General features: G+C 46.7%; 1 protein-coding gene across 1 annotated transcript; it reads right to left on the reverse strand.

The window, feature by feature from the left end:
* Positions 1-200: 200 nt before the first annotated feature.
* atpv0e2 (ATPase H+ transporting V0 subunit e2) lies at positions 201-20553 on the reverse strand. Its single transcript, XM_052027333.1, has 4 exons — positions 20387-20553; positions 11330-11377; positions 10429-10554; positions 201-693 (listed from the first exon to the last, which is right to left on the reverse strand). The coding sequence occupies exons 1-3, from the start codon at positions 20488-20490 to the stop codon at positions 10461-10463; spliced, it is 246 nt and encodes an 81-aa protein (XP_051883293.1). The 5' UTR covers positions 20491-20553; the 3' UTR covers positions 201-693; positions 10429-10460.
* Between the last annotated feature and the right edge of the window lie 470 nt (positions 20554-21023).

A 21023-nucleotide genomic window follows, 5' to 3' on the forward strand; every position in this document is an offset into this window, starting at 1 on the left:
ACATGGACTCAATGGGCCAAATGGCCTCTTCCAGACTGTTCCTGGCAATTCCTCTTAATTAATTCTCAAGTCTGTAGATTGCTGGAAGATCACAGACCCTTTTTTTCCTCTCTCTCTCTCTGAAACAACAGAAGCACAGGCTGCAAGGAGATGGATGAGATTTGTGGATGTACCAGGGAGATTAATAAAAACAAATTAAACTTGGAACACATTCTGGTTTTATTGCACTGGCTAACATCATCTACAGCATTGAATAGTTTCTTACTTTTAACACCGCAATATTTGATAAAATAAATAATCTTTTACAGAATTAACACAAGTACATGATTTATTCCGGCATTAATATCACTACACAACACAATCAACCTTCAGGTTTTTTTTAAAAAGGCTTCTTAATTGGGTAGAGGTGAGATCTTTCAATTAAACAAAAGACCAATGCGAGCTTCATCTCAGGATTCAGTGGTGTTGAACTAAAATCTCATCTAAACAAAACTCTCAACCACCGAATTATTGGGGTGACATCAGCCTTTTCTTCCTTGTTACTGACTTGGAATAGAGAGAAAATCTGGATGTTTACTGGAGAACCTCAAGAGGGAGAAAGAAAAAATCTGTGGCAGCAAAGTGCTGTATTAGGTTTGAAGGTGTGGAAAGATGACAAGCAACTTCAAAAGAGATACCTCGGGCAGTCAGCATCTGTGGAGAGACAAATCACGTGTCAGTGCAAAGCCTCTCTAGTAAGGAATGAAAAAGGGGAAATGATGGGGAAACTGGGGTCTGGAAACAGAGGCTGTTCGGAGAAGTGGGGAATGGTATCAGGAGTTGGCAATTGAGGACCAATAAATCTCTTCACTGAGGGCTGTGAACCTTTGGAATTTTCTTCCCAGAGGATGGTTGATGCTCTGTCCCAGAGTACTTGCAAGGCTGAGATCAGTGGGCCCCCTTGGTGTTCATAAATCAGAGAACCTGGGGATGGGACACCAGCTGGACGAAGGTCCTGAACGCTGCAAACCCCTCACCTTTCCCTCCCCATCTGCCCGTCAGACACACTGCAAAACCTACCATTTGTTGACTGAAGTGTTGATCATTTTCACGTGGAAACATTCCTTGCATCGGCCTAGTTGTCACTTTAAAGACCTCCCTCAAGCCAACACTGAATCATCAAATAAAAAGCCTCAACTTGTCCAAGTTCCCTTGATACCCGCAGACCCAGGGCCATCCTTGTAAATCCTTCTGGATGTTCCCCCCCTCCACGTCTTTCTCTCCTCAGGGAATGGAGACTTGCTCCATAATCAGTCATTAATCTGGGATATTTGAACTGTAGAAGTTCTAATGATCATACATCACAGAGAGTGACCAGGCGAGAACAAAGGCTGGTGCGAGAGAGCGAGTGTGCACAGAGAATGAGAATGTTAGGTGGGTCGTTAGACTGATGCTGACTTCTAGACAGGGTAAATGAAGGGGAAAAGATTTGGCAGGTGGAATGTATAATGCAAGGTCATCCACTCTGGCGGAAAAAGCAGAGACTATTTTAAAAAAATACAGTGAGACCCCTGGTGTTTTTGTAGATGGATAACAGTTGGTAAAGCAGCCAACATAATCAAAGACCCCTCCCACCCTGGACATTCTCTCTTCTCCGCCCTATCGGGCAGAAGATACAAAAGCCTGAAAGCACGTACCACCAGGCTCAAGGACAGCTTCTACCCCGCTGTTATAAGACTATTGAATGGTTCCCTAGTACGATAAGATGGACTTTTGACCTCACAATCTACCTAGTCATGGCCTTGCACCTTATTGTCTGCCTGCACTGCACTCTCTCTGTAACTGTAACACCTTATTCTGCATTGTTATTGTTTTCCTTTGTACTACCTCAATGCACTGTGGTGAAATGATCTGTATAGATAGCATGCAACACCGTTTTTCACTGTACCTCGGTACATGTGACAACAATAAACCAATTTACCAAACTTACAGGTGCAGAAAGCAATTGGGAAGACAAACAGTAAAGTGGGCCTTGACTGCAAAAGGGCTAGACTAACAGGAGCAGGGAAAACTTATTACAAAGTTATTTCCCAGTGAGACCAGACCTGGAACACTCCCATCCCAAGGGCACATTTGCAATAGAGGGAGCACAGTGAAGGTGCACCAGACTAAGGATGGCTGGTTTGCTGTACAAGGCGAGATGAAGCCAGCAGAAGCTGTGTTCTCTGGAAGTGGGAGAGGTGATCTCATTGCCTGACAGGGTTGGTGTAGGGAGGAGGTTCGCACTGGCTGGAGGTCTACAGCCAGGGGTCACAGACTCAGAATAAGGGGTCGGCTGCTCAGCACAGAGAGGAAATTCACTCAGAAGGTGAATTCTCTACCTAAGTTGACGAGAGGTGGAGTATATCCAAAACTGAGGTGGTAGTGTGGGGGGGGGGGGGGAAAGAAGGGGAAGGGGTGCAGGAGCAGTGGGGGATTATCAGGGGCAACTCAAATTTAATTTTTAAATGTGAAGAGAATCAGGGGATAGTAGAGGAAAATGGTGCTGATCTTACTGAATGGCAGAGCATGTTCAAGGAGTAATGACTGACTCCCTGACTCCTCTTTCAATATCCAACGTTAAGCTCTTATGGCTCAAAGACACGAGTTCAAATCCCACCCTGGAGGCCAGGAATTGACCACCTCCTGTGTTCAGGGACATTTAGGGATGGGCAATGCTGGTGTCACCAATCACATCCACATCCTGTGACTGAACCAAAAGATCATTTCTGTCCTACAGGTTATAGAGGATAAGCATCCTAGGCCACAGAAACATGTCCACTATGTCCATGTTGACCGCCTTGTACCATCTACACTGATCCCACCTCCCAGCATTTGGTCTGTTGCCTTCTCAGCCTTGGTGATTTAAGGGCTCACCCAGATACTACACAAACATTGGACAAAAACATTGACCACGGTGTGGTCAACATTGACCAAGTGGTGAAAACACTGACCACTGCCTCCAGCCCCCCTCTCCCCGCAAGGCAAGTTGATCCAGATTCAACCAATCACTGGGAGAAAAAGTTCTTCCTCAGATCCCCTCTAAATCTCCTACCCCTGTATTAAGCTGATGACCTCTGGTTTTACACACACCACTGTGACAGGAAAAGGTTCTTGCTCTCTATGCTCCTCAGTTTTGTATCCCTCTATCAGGCCCCCCCTCAGTCTCCTCCACTCCAAGGAAAACAGACCCAGCCTCTCTAGTCTCCTCATAACTGAAACACCCCATCCCAGGCATCATCCTGGTGAATCCCCTCTGCACCCTCTCCAGTGCAGTCACATCCCTCCCATCGTGTGGTGACCAGAACTGTACACAGTGCTCCAGCTGTGGCCTAACCAACATTTTATAAAGTTGTACCATAACCTCCCCACTGTCACAGTCTACACTCTAGCTAACAAAGTATCTTAACTGCCTTATCTACATGTGCAGCAACCTTCAGGGATCCTGGGACTTGTACACCAAGATTCCTCTGTCCCCTAGGCATGATCCCTGATCTGTAGTTCTTGGAAAGTGATCATATTATGATTGAATTTCTCATACAAATGGAGGGTGCAAGTAGTTAATCTAAAACCAGTGCATTGTGCCTAAACAAGGGAGACTACAATGGGCTGAGGGCGTTGGCTAGCGTAGACTGGGAACGCAGGTTATATGGTGGGACAGTTGAGGAACAGTGGAAGACTTTCAAAGAGATTTTTCATGGTGCTCAACAAAAGTATATTCCAGTTAAAAGCAAGAACAGGAAGGGTGGGGAGAGCCAGCTGCAGATAACTAAGGAAATAAAAGAAGGCTTCAAGCTAAAAGCTCATGCATACAAAGTCACCAAGGGTAGTGGGAAACTGGAAGATTGGGAAAACTTTAAAAAGCAACAAAGAACCACGAAGCAAGCAATAAGGAAAGGGAAGATAGATTATGAAAGTAAACTAGCAAAAAATATAAAAACAGACAGTAAAAGTTTTGATAATTATATAAAGCAGAAAAGGGTGGCTAAAGTGAACGTAGGTCCCTTGGAAGAGGAGAAGGGTGAATTAATATTAGGTAATGTGGAAATGGCCAAGGCCTTGAATGACTATCTTGTGTCGCTCTTCACGGTGGAGGACACGTCTAACATGCCAAAGAGAGATGTTATGGATGCGATGGGAGGTGAGGACCTCGATACAGTCGCTGTCATTAAAGAGGTAGTGATGAGCAAACTAGTGGGCCTAAAGGTAGACAAGTCCCCTGGTCCTGATGGGATGCATCCCAGATACTGAAAGAAATGGCAGAAGTTATAGTGGAGGTGTTTGTGATAATTTACCAAAATTCTCTGGACTGGTCCCAGCGGATTGGAAGACAGCGAATGTCACACCACTGTTTAAAAAAAAAGGATGTAGGCAAAAGGCAGGTAACTATAGGTCAGTTAGCTTAATGTCTGTAGTTGGAAAAATGCTTGAAGCTGTCATTAAGGAAGAAATAGTGAGACATCTGGATAGAAGTGGTTCCATCAGGCAGACACAACATGGATTCAGGAAGGACAGGTCCTATTTGACAAACTTACTGGAGTTCTTTGGGGATATAATGAGCGCAGTGGATAGAGGGGAACAGGTGGATGTTGTATACTTGGATTTTCAGAAGGCATTCGATAAGATGCCGCATAAAAGACTTATCCAAAAGATAAGGATGCATGGAGTTGGAGGTAATGTATTAGCATGGATAGAGGATTGGTTAACCAATAGAAGGCAGAGAGTTGGGATAAATGGGTGTTTCTCTGGTTGGTAATCAGTGGTGAGCGGGGTGCCGCAGGGGTCAGTGCTGGGCCTGCAACTGTTCATGATATACATTAACGGTTTGGAAGAGGGGACCGAGAGTAGCGTATCTCAGTTTGCTGATGACACTAAATTGAGTGGAAAAGCAAATTGTGCAGAGGATGCGGAGAGTCTGCAGAGAGATATACATAGGTTAAGTGAGTGGGCAAGGGTCTGGCTGGTAGAGTACAATGTTGGTAAATGCGAGGTCATCCACTTTGGAAAGAAAAATAGAAGATCAGGTTATTATTTAAATGGTGAAAGATTGCAGCATGCTGTTGTGCAGAGGGACTTGGCGGTGCTTGTGCATGAATTGCAAAAGGTTGGTTTGCAGATGCAACAGGTTATCAAGGCGGCAAATGGAACGTTGGCCTTCATTGCTGAGGGATTGACTTTAAGAGCAGGAAGGTTATGCTGCAACTGTACAGGGTACTGGCGAGGTTGCACTTGGAGTACTGCGTGCAGTTCTGGTCTCCTTACTTGAGGAAAGATGTACTGGCTTTGGAGGCGGTGCAGAGGAGGTTCACCAGGTTGATTCTGGAGATGAGGGGGTTAGCCTATGAGGAGAGATTGAGTCACCTGGGACTATACTCGCTGGAATCAGAAGAATGAGAGGGGATCTTATAAAAACATATAAAGTTATGAAAGGGAGAGATAAGAAAGAGGCAGGAAGGTTGTTTCCACTGGTGGGTGAGACTAGAACGAGGAGACATAGCCTCAAGATTCGGGGGAGTAGATTTAGGATGGAAATGAGGAGAAACTGCGAGGAGGAGTAGTGAATCTATGGAATTCTCTGCCCAGGGAAGCAGTAGAGGCTGCCTCAGAAATAAGACAGTTAGATTTTTGCATTGTAGGGGAATTAAGGGTTATGGGGAAAAGGCAGGTAGTTGAAGCTGAGTCCACGGCCAGATCAGCCATGATCTTATTGAATGGCAGAGCAGGCTCGACGGGCCAGATGGCCTCCTCCTGCTCCTATTTCTTATGTTCTCTGTCCCCTAGACAGGGGAACCTGGTTCCTCTGTCCCGTAGACAGGGGAACCTGGTTCCTCTGTCCCCTAGACAGGGGAACCTGCCCTATCATTCATTGTGGATGTTCTGGCCTTATTCCCAAAATACATCACACATCAGGATTAAATTCCACCTGCCAAAGCTCTGTGCATCTTACCAATTCACTATCCCCACCGCCTTCAAACTCTTGGATACAGGTCCTGGGGGTTTATTGCCTTGCAATCGTTCCACATACATTCCACTAACGCCAACTCCCTGGTCACTCCAGACTTGGTCGCCGCTACGTCTGAGAAGATTTCCATCTTCCGTGAAGGCAGACAAAAAAAAAATATTTGGTCTCTCTGTCAGTTCCTCATTTCCCAAAATAACCTCTCGCCTCAGTTACTGCTGTTTTCCTTCTCACATCTATTAGAAGATTCTAAGAGCTCCTTTGTATCTCACCAGCCTGCTCTTGTGCTCTCCTTCCCCATATCAATGCCTTGGGCGTCCTTTACTGAATTATGAAATTTTCCCAACCTTTGGCTCAGCACTGTTTGCAACTTTCCCTCATTACTTCAGCATACTGATCCAGAAAACCACCCCTTGTAATACTCTGCATTCATCCTCCAAACTAATTCGGATTGTCTAGTTTACATGTAGATTAAAGTCCATCTAACTATGTTATTCTTACGAGCACCTCTGATGAAAGATCTCTAACCTGAAACAGCAACTGTTTCTCTCTCCACAGATGCTGCCCGACTGAGTGCTCAAGTTTTTTTTCTATTTTTATTTCAGATTTCCAGCATCTGCATTTCCCCCCCAATTTCCATCTCTAATTTCCTGGAATTAGAATCAGGTTTATTACCACTGACTTGTATATCATGAAATTTGTTGTTTTGCAGCAGCAGTACAGTGCAGACATAAAATTATTATAAATTACAAAATAAGTAAATAGCACAAAAAAGGAATAATGAGGTAGTGTTCATGGACTGTTCAGAAATCTGATGGCGGAGGGGAAGAAGCTGTTCCTGAAACACTGAGTGTGGGTCTTCAGCATCCTGTACTTCCTCCCCAATGGTAGTAATGTGAAGAGGGCACGTCCTGGATGGTGAGGGTCCTTAGTGAATGGGTAGCTTTTAATTTGAGGAAAGGTTGGAGATTGTGAGAAAGGGGATGTGGAGCGGGATGCAGGAGGGTGTCAAACCAGGGCTCACTGTTTAAGAACTAGTGGTCAACCATTGAAGACGTTTTTTATTTCTTTCAGATCATATTTGGAACTCTCTTCCTCAAAAGGGAATCGGAGGCAGAGCCTTTGATTATTTTTAAGGCAGAGTTCAATAGATTTTCGATAAGGATTGAAAGGTCACCAGGGGTCAGCAGCAAAGGGGAGGTGGGGTTGCAATCAGATTATCAATGATCTTTCAGGATGGCAGACAATGGGCTGAGTGACCTACTCAGAGTCAGCACAGAAACAGGCCCTTCGGCCCAACTGGTCCATGCTGACCAAGGTACCTCATCCAAGCTCGTCCCATTTGCCAGTATTTGGCCCATAACCTTCTAAACCTTTCCTATCCATGTACCTGTCCAACTGTTTAAGTTCCTGCCTCAACCACTTCCTCTGGCAGCTCATTCCACATACATACCACCCATTGTGTAAAAAAAAAGTTGCCTCTCAAGTTCCTATGAAATCTCTCCCCTCAAACTGATGCCCTCTAGTTCTCGATTCCCCAACCCTGGGAAGAAGATGGAATGCATTCACCCATTCTATGCCCCTCATGATTTTATACACCTCTATAAGATCACCCCTCAGTCTCATACGTTCTAAGGAACAAAGTCCTAGCTTGTCCAACCTCTCCCTATAATTCAGTCCCTCGAGTCCTGTCAATTGCATTATGAGGAGAGACTAGGGCTAGGGCTTCACTCGTTGGTGAGGAGGAGGATAAGAGGAGACATGATATAGGTGTACAAAATATTAAGAGGAATAGATAGAGTGGACAGCCAGCGCCTCTTTCCCAGGGCACCAATGCTCAATACAAGAGGGTATGGCTTTAAACTAATGGGTGGGAAGTTCAAGGGAGATATCAGAGCAAGGTTTTCTACCCAGAGTGTGGTTGGTGCATGGAATGCACTGCCTGGGGTGGTGGTGGAGGCAGGTACATTGGTCAAATTCAAGAGATTACTAAATAAGCATATGGAGGAATTTAAAATAGAGGGATATGTGGGAGGAAGGGGTTAGATAGTCTTAGGCGAGGTTTAAAGGTCGGCAGAACGTTGTGGGCCGAAGGGCCTGTATTGTGCTGTACTGTTCTATGTTAATGTCCTTGTGTACATACAAATTAGGAACAATGTTAGGGGTGTAAACTTCTTTGCACTTCTCCAGCTACGTAAAAAAGGCAAATTATGATGACTTTACCTACCCTCAGATGGGGAAGCCCTGCAGGAGAAGGTAGTGGTCAGCTCGCAGTGCTGCTCCCCCACACCAAGGGGCGCTGTCACGCCCCTGGAGTGACACGTCACCACACTGCCATCTGCCGGCAACTGCAATTGCAGCAGGTTCAGCCGCTCAACTTTTCAGTTGCAGTCAAGTTTCCAGCTGAAAGCTGTAACTCTGCAGTACGTACGTCTCTCAGCTCTCGTTCAGGAAGTGGCAACATAATGGAACGACATTCTGCTCTTTGGTCTCATCAATGGCTGTGCAGAGTATCAAGTTGCACAGAACAAAAATGGCCAAGTTCGATCCCCATTAACCTTTGGGACAGTTCCCTCAGATGGACGTGCCTGGGGGTAGCAGTGTGATGGTAGAAGTGTCCTCACACTAGAAAACCCACCAAGAGGGACAGGTGGATCTATCTGCAATGCCCTCACAGTCAACTAGTCCGTGCAAATCAATTGCTGGAGAGAGATAGAACACTTAGAAACCAGAGTTGCTGCTACTACCAGGAAAAACTAAAACTAAAATTATTTAAACTAAACTAAAAATTATTAATAAACATCTTCAATAAAAACAGGAAACACTGGCAAGACTCAGCAGGTCAGGTAGCAGCTGTGGAGAGAGAAATAATATTGTTTCAGGCCAAAGACCTTGCATCAGATGAAGTGTCTCAGACCCGAAACGTTGACTGTTTTCCTCTCCATAGACGCTGCTTGACCTCTTGAGTGTTTCCAGAATTTCCTTTTTAATTTCAAATTTCAAGCACCACATTGAAGTTAAAAGAAAAAATGTGGAAGTTTAAAAGAAGTGGGTTCCATAAGCATGGAGTTATAATGTTAGGCAGCGGAAATAACTTCCAGGGAAGGAAGCGTCCATGGGTCAAACCTTCCTCTGACCAGTCACGTCTCTAACTCTTCCCAAGGCCAGAATTTTCTCTTCCTTGTTTGGGATGTTGGGGTCCCTGTCCCCCACCTGCATCCAGCTTGCTGCTGAAGAATGAAGTGCTTGCGCTGCAAGTCCGCCCACCCCCTCACTGATGGAGATTGCAAGACAGATAAACAGACTTGCTCCCTCTCAGTCCCGCCAGGAGTGGTTAAATCTCCTGCTCCACTCCCCGAAACAATCTTTACTCAGTGGTTCCAGGAGGTTAAAGGCAAACTTCCAGCTGGCTGTCAGGTAAATCCCTGCCTGGTCATACAGCACGGAAACATGCCCTTCGGCCCAACCGGTCCATGCCGACAGATGCCCCATCCAACCTAGTCTCATTTGTCAGTGTTTGGCCTGTAACTTTCTAAACCTTTCCTATCCATGGACCTGTCCAACTGTCTGTTAAATGTTGTTATTGTACCTGCCTCAACCACTTCGTCTGGCAGCTCGTTCCACATAACCCCTGGATTAGATCCCAGCCTGTAACTCACTCCCGGGGATCTGTTATTCTATAATATAAAACTCTGAATCTTTTAAGTTCTGAGAGATCTGATCAAGGTATTTAATGGGGATGGGATTGGGGAGGGGGAAGGAATGGGGCTGGAGTATTCAGGAGTAGTGAAAGGCAGCATTCCTTCACACTAGAGAATGTCTCGAACGTCCTTGGAGGGTCTCTGGATGCTCAGAGGGGTAACTGGTCCTTTCAGTGCAGAAGTCTTGCTGTGTACAAGACTTAGCAGAACCAAACACCATCACCCTCAGACCAACACCTGCCTTTAGAGGTAAGGGAACATCGTAAGGTGCATTATCAAACAAAACAGAATCACACAGGGAGATACCACAGCCGATGACCAAAAGCTCAGCAGAGTTTTCAAGGAGCATCCTGAAGGACAAGGGACAGGTGGAGAGGCTTGGGGTGGGAGCTCTAGAGTTTGGACACCAGTCAGCTGAAGGCTCAGCCACCAATAAATACCCGAGACCACAGTTCCCTTCTGTTTGACGCCAGCAGCGAGCTGCCGGGTGGGAAACGTGAAATGGAACAGGAAGCAGCTCAAGCCTCTTCTGAGGTCCGTGCCCCAACATCTGGCCGACTCTCCTTGTCCAAGTCCAGGATCACTCATGCCCTTGGGTGGGGGGGGGGGGGGGGGGGGGGGGCGGGTGCGGAGGGGTGGAAGAAACGGGGAACCTGGACACACCACCCAAACCAAATCAGTGGAAAGTGAGGGCATCAAGGTTGATCGTCCTCCTCCCTCCACACACTGCGGAGTCAGGTGTCCTTGTACCGTGTCACCAATGGCTCCAGCGTAGTCCCGTCTTATTCCCAGAAGTAGCGGAGATACCAGATGGTTTCATTCTTCAGCTGGGGTCCAAACAGAGGGTTCATCTGAGCCAGGAGAGCGATGAGCCAGCTAGGGAGAGGAGGAAAGTTAATCCGACCAGCAGACTTCAACAGTTGGCCAGTGATATCTGCTGCCGCCCACGGTCAGAAACAAAGGGAATCTCAAGATAACCAAGTCCTGACACTTTCTCTAGCCAGGAAGACTATAATGTATTAAATTACATTAGCTTATTCCAAGTTAGGCTCAACCAGTGATTAACTACACGTTAAACTGCACAGTTACACCAGCACTACAAATGAAGACTGTAGTTATACTGCCACTGTGTAAAGGTGTTGAGCCCGGATGTGGGAGGGTAATTGAAGTCAGGTGATGAGCAGGCAGCAGGAACCAGACCTTCAGCTTCCTGTTCTGTACCCAGCTTTCTGTCCCGTCTGTCTCTCTCCACAGATGCTGCCTGACCTGCTGAGTATTTCCAGGTTTTTATTTTGGATTTTGCGCATCTGCAGTATTTTGTTGTACAATTCCTGGCTATCGGGCTGTTTGCCCACCATTCCGAACTCGAACCCCAAATTTTAATCCCAGTACATCACATCCATTACACAACACTCACTCCCTCAAAGGATTCATGTTTGCTTTGACATCCAACCTGACTGCCAATGTTAAAGTTTTCAGTTCCTGGGTTTTTCTAAATCTCAAGTAAAGATGAATCCTCCCGGCAAACACACCTACGGTCTCACTGTGCCGCAGTTCTTCCCATCCCAATTATTGTTCAATACAAATGTACACAGAACAGCCCCTAGTAAGGGTTTAAGACACACAGTGCAATCACTATCCAAGTACTTACAAGAGGTAGCAGCAGACAGCCGTGGTCACGATCATGGTTATTATGACTCTGCAGAACAAAGACAAGGTTTGGATCACCAACAGTTGAGAGATCTCGGTGGTAGCACTTGATACAGCACAGCAAACAGCACGCTAGGGCAATCAGCCCACTCACCGGCTACTAATGGATGAGCCTTCAATAAGCAGCATTAAACTCACCACCGAGAGGCAGGAAATCGAGCTTTGCCTTAAAGTACATAGAACACTACAGCACAGTACAGGCCCTTTGGCCCACAATGTTGTGCTGACATTTTATCCTGCTCTAAGATCTATCTAATCCTTCCCTCCCACATAGTCCTCCATTTCTTTATCATTCACGTGGCTATCTAAGAGTCTCTTAAGTGTCCCTAATGTATCTGCCCCCACAACCTCTGCAGGCAGTGTGTTCTACACACCCACCATTCTAAAAAAAAAGAAACTTACCCCTGACATCCCCCTTATACCTTCCTCCAATCACCTTAAACTTATGTGCCCTCATGTTAGCCATTGTTGCCTTGACAAAAAGTCTTTGACTGTCCACTCGATCTATGCCTCTTATCATCTTGTACACCTCTATCAAGTCACCTCTCATCCTCCTCTTCTCCAAAGAGAAAAGCCTAGCTCACTCAACCTATCCTCATAGGACATGCTCTCCAATCCAGGCAGCATCCTGGTAAATCTCCTCTGCACCCTCTCTGAAGCTTCCACATCCTTCCTATAATGAGATGACCAGAACTGAACACAATACTCCAAGTATGGTCTAACCAGAGTTCCATAGAGCTGCAACATCACCTCGCAGCTCTTGAACTCAATACCCCGACTAATGAAGGCCAACACACCATACACCTTCTTAACAACCCTATTGACCTGTATGGCAACCTTGAGAGATCTATGGACGTGGACCCCAAGATCCCTCTGTCCCTCCACACTGCTAAGAGTCCCGCCATTAACCTTGTATTCTGTCTTCAAATTCCCCCTCCCCCAGTTAAATACTTTCCCATATTGTCTTCTCCTATCCCTCTCCAAAGCTATGGCAAAGTAGCGCCTTTCACCACCTCAGGATACTCAGAGCCAATTGAATGACGTGTGGTCACTATTGCAATGTAGGAAATCCGGCAGGCAGCTTGTGACATCAAACTCCCACAAGCAGCAATGTGATGGAACACCGAACAGGAACAGGCCCTTCAGCCCATCATGTTGTCCCAAACACTATGATAAATTAAACTACATGATCCGTATCAGCCCATTCCAGGCACCTACCACAAACTTGTCCTCTAGTATTTGATATTTCTACCCTGGGATAGAGGTTCTGACTGTAGTAAGAGATTCTATCCCATGCCGACCTACACTAAACCCCACTCACCCACATTAGGACACTTCAATGGGGGGGGGGGGGGGGTTATAAATCCAACAGCAAACAAGAAACAACTTCCCTTCCTCATGCAGGAAGGTCATTAGAACGTGGAACCAGCATGGTCCTGCACCCATCATCTCGACAGGGGGCAAAGGCAGTTCTACATACTAGGTGTAAACATCACTGCCATCTCAGTGGCAGACATGGTTGATGCACAAAGTTAGAGGTGTTTCTGGAGGGGGGGGGGGGGTAGGGTTGTGGGAACAACATGAGATGGTAACACTGGCCTCCCATGTCTGCAACACACACAGTCCCCGGACAGGCAACAGAACCCTGTGAGTCGACACTTACAGGCCCACGCTCCAGGGCAGTACTGAAGGAGCGCTGTGCTGCTGGGCAAGGCTGCCCACTCAGATACGTTAAAAAAAAACCCTGGGTGCTCTTTGAAGAACAGCAGGGAGCTCAAGTCCTGGCCAATATCAATCCATTGACCAACATCATGAGGAATGATTTAGATAGACTATCACTGGTGGGATCCTGCTGTGTACAATTAGCTGCACCAGTCAAGAGTACTTGATAGAGTGGGGCCACCCAGGGCAGTAATGAACAAAACTTTAGCAACACTGGCCAGATCTAACGGTGCAATTATCTGGTGAATTATTGGGATTGCTCTACTGGGAGCTAGCACGGAGTCCTTGGGCTGAATAGCCTGCTCCTGTGCCATGATGGTTCTATAATTCTCTCTTGGAGCTCCATTCAAACTCCGATCCATCACCCTCACTTCCATCAAAAATCCCCTGGTATTTCTGGGACAGCTGTGTCCCTGCCATCACCGTGACTCTGGTGGAATATTCCACTCTCTACCTCCCTGCACAGGGAGTCAAAAAGAGGAGCAGCACACAGAAACTCAGCAGATCAGGCAGCATCTGTGGAGGGAAATGGACAGTCGACTTTTTGGGTCGACACCCTTCATCTAGTCTGATAAATAGAGGGGAGATGGCCGGTGTAGAGGTGGGAGGGAAGGGGTGGAGCAAGAGCTGGCAGGTGATAGGTGGATCCAGGTGAGGGGGGTGATAGGCAGATGGATCCACCTATCACCTACCAGTTCTGGCTCCATCCCTTTATACTGGCTCTCTCCCCTCTCTTTCAGTCCAGATGAAGGGTCTCGACCCAAAATGTTGACTATCCATTCCCCCCCCCACAGATGCTGCCTGACCCACTGAGTTCCTCCAATGTTTTGTGTGTTGCTCCAGATCCCAGCATCTGCAGTCTCTCTCATCTCCTAGTTAACACAGAAGTACCACTGGTTCAGTAAGTAATGGTCAGGGGCACGTTGCAGAGGGTTTCCATTTAAAAGAAAGTTTACTCTTCAGTGAAGAGATCAAGGAATTTCATAAAGGACTTCGCTCTCTGTGAGTGTCTGCAATCTGACAAGGTTTGGACCTGAACAGGATTGTCCTGGTAACAAGGGTCAGTGGCCAACAGCATGCCCTGGTTACCTTTATGGAAACGTGTTTAACAATAACCAACCATAAACAGGCAAATGAATTAATGAATGACATCTCCCTTCAACTTGATCATAATTTGGTTTTATACACAACCTTTAGCACTGTAAAATGTCTCCAGAGTAACATGATAAGTAATGTCACACATAATTAAGGCAGATGCAGTACGTCCAGAACAAGCTCACGTACAAGGAAGCTGACACATGGAGAAACCGCCAGAGCAAAACCGTCAACAGTGACAAACAAAGCCACACATTCGTGACAAAAATAAGGCTGATTAAATAACAGGAAGGAAAGGTTTGCATTTCCAATGCACCTCTCACATGCCCAGTTTTGCCTCTGATGAAGCATTCTTGAAGTGTGGTTATAAAAACAGAAAACGCTGGAAACACTCAGCAGGTCAGGCAGTATCTGTGGAGAGAGAAACAGAGTGAATGTTTCAGGTTGAAGATCCTTCATCAGAACTCAACAAACGGTCTTCAACCTGAAACATTAACTGTTCCTCTCCCCACAGATGCTGCCTGATCTGCTAGGTGTTTCTAACATTTTGTTTTTATTTTAGATTTCCTGCCTCTGTGTTTTATTTTCCACATTAGGAGGTACAGAAGCCTGAGGTCCCCACACCACCAGGTTCAGGAACAGCTACTTCCCTTCAACCATTCAGTTCTTGAACCAACCAGCACAACCCTAATCACTACAGTTTAGCAACCCTGGGACCACTTTGCACTAAAGTGGACTTTGTTTTTCTAATCATGTTTTCTTGTAAAATAAAATGTGATTAATTTGTTTTTTGTTTTGTGAATGTTTATCTGATGCTCTGTGCCTGTGACATTGCTACAAGTTTTTCATTGCACCCATGTGTGTACGTACTTGCACATACAACTTCAACTTTAGGTGCAGTTATGGTTTTAACTGTAGTGAACACACCAGCCAATTTGCACACAGTAGCTCCCACTAATGTGGTAATGACCTGGGTGATATTGGTCTCAGGGCACTGGTCAAACCTACCCTCTTCTTCAAAATATTGGGTCATACAGCATAGAAAAAAGGCCCTTTGTCCCTCCATGTCCATTGTAACCATCTACACTAACCCCATTGACCCACATTATCTCTGCCTTGGTGATACAAGCGCTTGTCTAGTTACTTCTACAATGTTGTGAGTCTCTGCCTCCACCACCCCCTCAGGCATTCCAGATTCCAACCATGTGTGGAAAAATTCCCTTTCAAATCCCGACTAAACCTCCCACTGCTCATCTTAAACCTTTGCCTTGTCTTAGACACCCCCACCATAGTAAAAAGATTTTTACTATCTAGCCCCCCACTCACTATTTCGTATACCTCCATCAGGTACCCTCAGCCTCCTCTGCTCCAAGGAAAACAAACCCAGTCTATATGGTTCCTTCTTGTAGCTGAAACGCTCCATCCTAGGCAAGATCCTGGTGAACCTCCTCTGCACCCTCCCCAGTGCAATCACATCCTTCCTATAGTCTGGCGACCAGAACTATACTTGATATTCCAGGTATGATTGTTATGCTCCCGAGACAGGGCCTCAGTTTAATGTCTTATTGGGAAGACAATGCCTCCGACAGAGAGCACGCCCTCAGTGGTGTTGGTACCACACGGGAGTCACCCAAGACACTTTCAGACTGGAAACACCAAACTATCTCGAGGGGAAATTAAACAGATTGACAGGTCGGCTCCTGAAGGCAGAGGTCCAACAGAAAGTCCGTGATCTAAAGAACACATGGTGGGTGGAAAGAGAAGGAAGCCCAAAACATTGGCCAAGAATCAGCTCAGTCAACACTTGACCTACACAATGAGATCATTAATTAAACCCATCTTGATGCACAGTACCAGGTCTGGTTTCAGGGTACACGACAAAATAGGCCAAAAATCAGCATGGTTTCCTTAAGGGGAGATCTTGCCTGATAAATCTGTTGGAATTCTTTGAGGAAGTAACAGGCAGGATAGACAAAGGAGAGTCAGTGGATGAGGCTGCTAAACAAGATAGGAGCCCATGGTATTACAGGAAAAGTACTAGCATGGATAGAAGATTGGCTGACTGGCAGAAGGCAACGAGTGGGAATAAAGGGGGCCTTTTCTGGTTGGCTGCCGGTGACTAGTGGCGTTCCGCAGGGGTCGGTGTTGGGTCCGCTACTTTTCATGTTATATGTTAATGATCTGGATGACAGAATTGATGGCTTTGAGGCCAAGTTTGTGGATGATACAAAGATAGATGGAGGGGCAAGTAGTGTTGAGGAAGCAGGGAGTCTGCAAGACAGGTCTGTTGGACAGGTTGGAGAATGGGCAAAGAAGTGGCAGATGGAACACAGCGTAGGGAAGTGTATGGTCATGCACTTTGGTAGAAGGAATAAAGGTGCAGACTATCTTCTAAACAGGGAGAGAATTGAGAAATCAGAGGTGCAAAGGGACGTGGGAGACCTAGTGCAGGATTCCCCAAAGGTTAACTTACAGGTTGAGTCTTTAGTTAGGAAGACAAATGCAACGTTAGCATTCATTTTGAGGGGACTAGAATATAGAAGCAAGGATGTAATGCTGGGGCTTCATAAAGTGTTGGTCAGACCACATTTGGAGTACCGTGAGCAGTTTTGGGCCGCATATCTAAGGAAGGATGTGCTGGCATTGGAGAGGGTCCAGAGGATGATCCTGGGAATGAAATGGTTAACAAATGAGGAGCATTTGATGGCTCTGGGCCTGTACTCACCGGAGCTTATAAGGATGGGGGGGGGGGGGGTGGAATTTCATTGAAACCTACCAAATATTGAAAGGCCTGGATAGAGTGGACGTGGAGAGGATGTTTCCAGTAGTGGGAGAGTCCAGGACCAGAGGGCACAGCCTCAGAATAGAAGGACATCCCTTTAGAACAGAGATGAGGAGGAATTCTTCAACCAGAGGGTGGTAAATCTGTGGAATTCATTGCCACAGACGGCTGTAGAGACCAAGTCATTGGGTGTATTTAAATTGGAGATTGATAGGTTCTTGATTAGTAAGGGTGTCAAAGGTTACGGGGAGAAGGCAGCAGAATGGGATTGAGGGAAAAGTAAATCAGCCATGATAAAATGGAGAGCAGACTTGATGGGCTGAATGGCCTAATTCTGCTCCTATGTCTTACAGTCTTATGATAATCTGCTGTGATTAGCTTCAGAACACCACTGAGGGACCATCCCAAAACACCAAACTCCTCATCCAGACTTCCTTTGCCCAACTGATTTTCTCAGAATAGAAGGACGTCCCAACTGATTTTTTCCCATCATTACACAAATCAAAGTCTCCTGTGATTATCGCTGTTCCTTTCTGACAAGCTCCCATTATTTTTTTGTTAATAACTCTCTATCCTACTAGTCGGGGGCTGTACACCGCTTCCACAAACTGACCTTGCCCTTATCATTTCTTAGCTCCGTCAAAATCACTTCCACACCAGGGCATGAATTTAACATCAGAGGGGACAAAGGAGATGTATGGGGGAAGTTTTTTTTAAAAACCACAGGGAGCAGTGGGTGTCTGGAATTCAATGCCGGGGTAGTGGTGGTAGAGGCAAATACAATAGAGAGGCTCTTAGATAGGCTCATGAATGTGCAGAGAATGGAGGAATATAGACATTGTGAAGGCAAAAGGGGTAAGCTTAGTTAGGCATTTAATTACTGGTTTAATTAGTTCGGGACAACATTGTGGGCCGAAGGGCCTGGTCCTCTGCAGGACTGTTCTATGATTCCCGAGTTTAGATCATCCCTCTCATTGACAGAATCACCCCTCCACCACATCCCAACTTCCTAAACATCAACCCTTCACTATTCAGACCTCAATCATGGTTCTAATGGCCATCAGATCATACTTATTTCTACCTGCACTCCTTGTTCACCTTACTTTTCAAATGCCATGTGCATGAAGATAAATGTTGTTCTTTAAGTTATGTAACCTCTAGATTTATATATTGACTTACTCTTGGGTTTGTATGACTCCTTCCCGAGTCTGTTTATCACTTCCTACATGCCTCCCTCTCTCTACTCTTTAGCGCAACATTGATTCCCACCTTTCAGTTTCAAATCCTCTCCACTTCTCCATTTATGTAGCTCACTGGTACAGCAGTCTCAGGTGTAAACCGTCCCAGTGGTACAGCTCCCCCTTTCCCCAGCACTGGTGTCCGTGCCCTACCGATGGAGCACCGTTCTACCGTACCATTCAGTTCTCTACTAATTAAAATAGAAAATGCTAGAAACACTCAGCAGGTCAGGCAGCATCTGGAGTCACAGAGGCAGACAGCAAGGAAGAAAGTCCTTTGGCTCAACTCCTCCATACTGACCAAATACCAGATACAGGCACAGTAGTGTAGCGGATAGCGTAACGCTATTACAGCGCCAGCGACCCGGGTTCAATTCCAGCCGCTGTCTGTGAGGAGTTTGTATGTTCTCCCCGTGTCTGCATGGGTTTCCTCCTGGTGCTCCGGTTTCCTCCCACATTCCAAAGACATATGGGTTAGGAAGTTGTGGGCGTGCTATGTTGGCGCCAGAAGCGTGGCGACACTTGCGGGCTGCCCCCAGAACACTACTCAAAAGATAAATTTCACTGTTACAATGTACATGTGACTAATAAAGATACCTTATCTTAAATGCCTACCCAAGCCAAATTAATATTTAATTAACTTTTTCTTTCTACAGATGCTAGGTGACCTGAGTATTTTTCTAGCATTTTCTGTTTTTATTTCAGTTTTCTAGCATCTGCAGTTTTTTTTTTAAAAACTTTCACTCCTCTAATGTTATTTGTGCGATGCCAATCAGCACATGCCTCAGGTACAAGTTGACTCAACGGGCTAAATGGTCTCTTCCAGTAGTGTAACCATCCTGTTGGTTTATGTCCCATGCCTAACATCTGCAGTTTGCCAACAGCACTGATTCCTGAAAGCTTCATAGATGGACAACTTACAACAGGCACCTCAACGCTCTGGGGAAACCTTACCAACACTGTCCCTGCAAAATCCATCAAATCCAGTATAGGCAAACTAAAGTCGGCTCGCTCTCCCAAGCCAACATCCCCTGCATCAAGACTCCAAATGGTTCCAGTGAGAGGGTCACATCACCTGCATGACCTGTGCTGGGCTCCCAAAATAAGGCCTCTTCCCTGAAATTGGTTAAGGCAAGGGATTACCAGGAGGACCGAAAAAATACTTCACAGATGTTCCAAGCCACCTTGAAGATAATTTGACACATGGGAATTCCTGGCAAGAGACACTCAAAATGGAGGAGCAACATCGAGGAAAGATCTGAACATCACCAGGAACATGTAGAGGACCAGAAGGAACAACAGACCCAACCGAGCACCCATTCCCCAACTGTGGGTCCCAATATGGTTCTTCACCCACAAAACAGGAGTGGGAGCAACTCCTGACGGACTGTCTGAGATACAGGAGCAGTGCCAGCCCTCATCTTTCTGCTTGAGTTTCAGGAATAAGACAAACTCGAAGCAAGAGAATGACCCACGGGGCCAACATAGACAGCAAATGGTGAAATCTCAGCACCTTGCTACATCTGGGGCTTCCAGGTGATGGTCAGCCCACATTGCAAGGGAAACCACGACAGACAGAAAGTTATACTTCAGTTTACAATTATAGCTTACATCCAGCTTGTGTCATGACACTCCCAACCTCCCCTCACCCCTTCTACTGGGCAGGGACACCACAACCCCCACTTCTCTCTGTAGCACAAAGGGCTGTCTCTTATCTGGGGAAGTGGCAAGGGCTAACTCCCCCTCAACTCTCCAGCGGGATGAGAGGGAGTGAGGGAGAAAATGTCATGCCTCACCCATACCACCCCTCACCCATCCCCAACCCACCCACTCACCCCCCCAGCTCCCCTAACCCACCCATCCACCTCCCAATCCCTCAACCCCCCACTCCTCCAGCCACTCACCCCCACCTCTCCATCCACCCCCCAACCCTCCATCCGCCCCCACCCACTCCCCTCCCCATCCCCAACCCCCAACCTACCCATTCCCCCGCTCCCCAACCCACCCATCCATCTCCTCCCCCCTCCATCCATCCATCAATCCACCCACCCACTCGCAATCCCTCAACTCCCACCCCTCCATCCACCCCCCAGCCCTCCCATTCCCCCCCACCCCCGTCCCTTCCATCGCCCTTCACCTCCCGTCTCCCCATCTCACGCACCCTCTGTTCGGACCCTTGGGCACGAACCAGGGGAGGACGCAGCCGACCAGCCCCCACAGGACGGTGAAGCAGATGACGGGCACGGTCACCGAGTGCCCACCCATCGTGTCCGAACCTCGGCCTCTCCGCTCGTCCCCCGGCTCCCGATCCAACCGATCACATGACCCAAACTCGGCCCGCCCCTACTGCTTCTCTATTGGTGGCCGATGACCACACTCTCTATCCATTGGCCGGCAGGGAAGCAATCGTCATTCAATTGGTTACTTTTCTTGTCAATCACTACCAACTCTTGGTGTGATTGGCTGTTTATTCATCGTTCCCGTCGGTTTATTCCTCGTGGTTCCAGGGATTCCAGGTAGATTCCTCTTGCATTAAATCTGACCGGTTACAATAAAAAATAACATTTTATACCAAAAAATTGTTCTGCAGCGGTACTCATGAATTAATTGGCTGATTGTTGTGTGTGTGTGTGTGTGTGGGGGGGGGGGTCCTTTTACCATCTGCTGGTCTGTAATTGGTTTGTTCGTTGCAAAGCTGCTGAGATTTCATTGGTGGAGGCGAGTGCCACTCATCGGGAGGGCGGGCCGGCAGCTCGGAGGTCGCAATATTGGGATAGCCATCAGGGGTAATAATGTGA

The sequence above is a fragment of the Pristis pectinata genome, chromosome 12 (genome assembly GCF_009764475.1).
Source record: "Pristis pectinata isolate sPriPec2 chromosome 12, sPriPec2.1.pri, whole genome shotgun sequence".
Lineage (NCBI taxonomy): Eukaryota > Metazoa > Chordata > Chondrichthyes > Rhinopristiformes > Pristidae > Pristis > Pristis pectinata.

Excerpts from the sequence above, each read along its gene's own strand:
- atpv0e2 (XM_052027333.1), bottom strand. The coding sequence starts at position 20,490 with ATGGGTGGGCACTCGGTGACCGTGCCCGTCATCTGCTTCACCGTCCTG. Across the intron at positions 11,378-20,386 it reads CCCAAGGGTCCGAACAGAGG|AGTCATAATAACCATGATCG; the intron begins GTGCGTGAGATG and ends TTTGTTCTGCAG. Across the intron at positions 10,555-11,329 it reads GCTGTCTGCTGCTACCTCTT|CTGGCTCATCGCTCTCCTGG; the intron begins GTAAGTACTTGG and ends TCCTCTCCCTAG.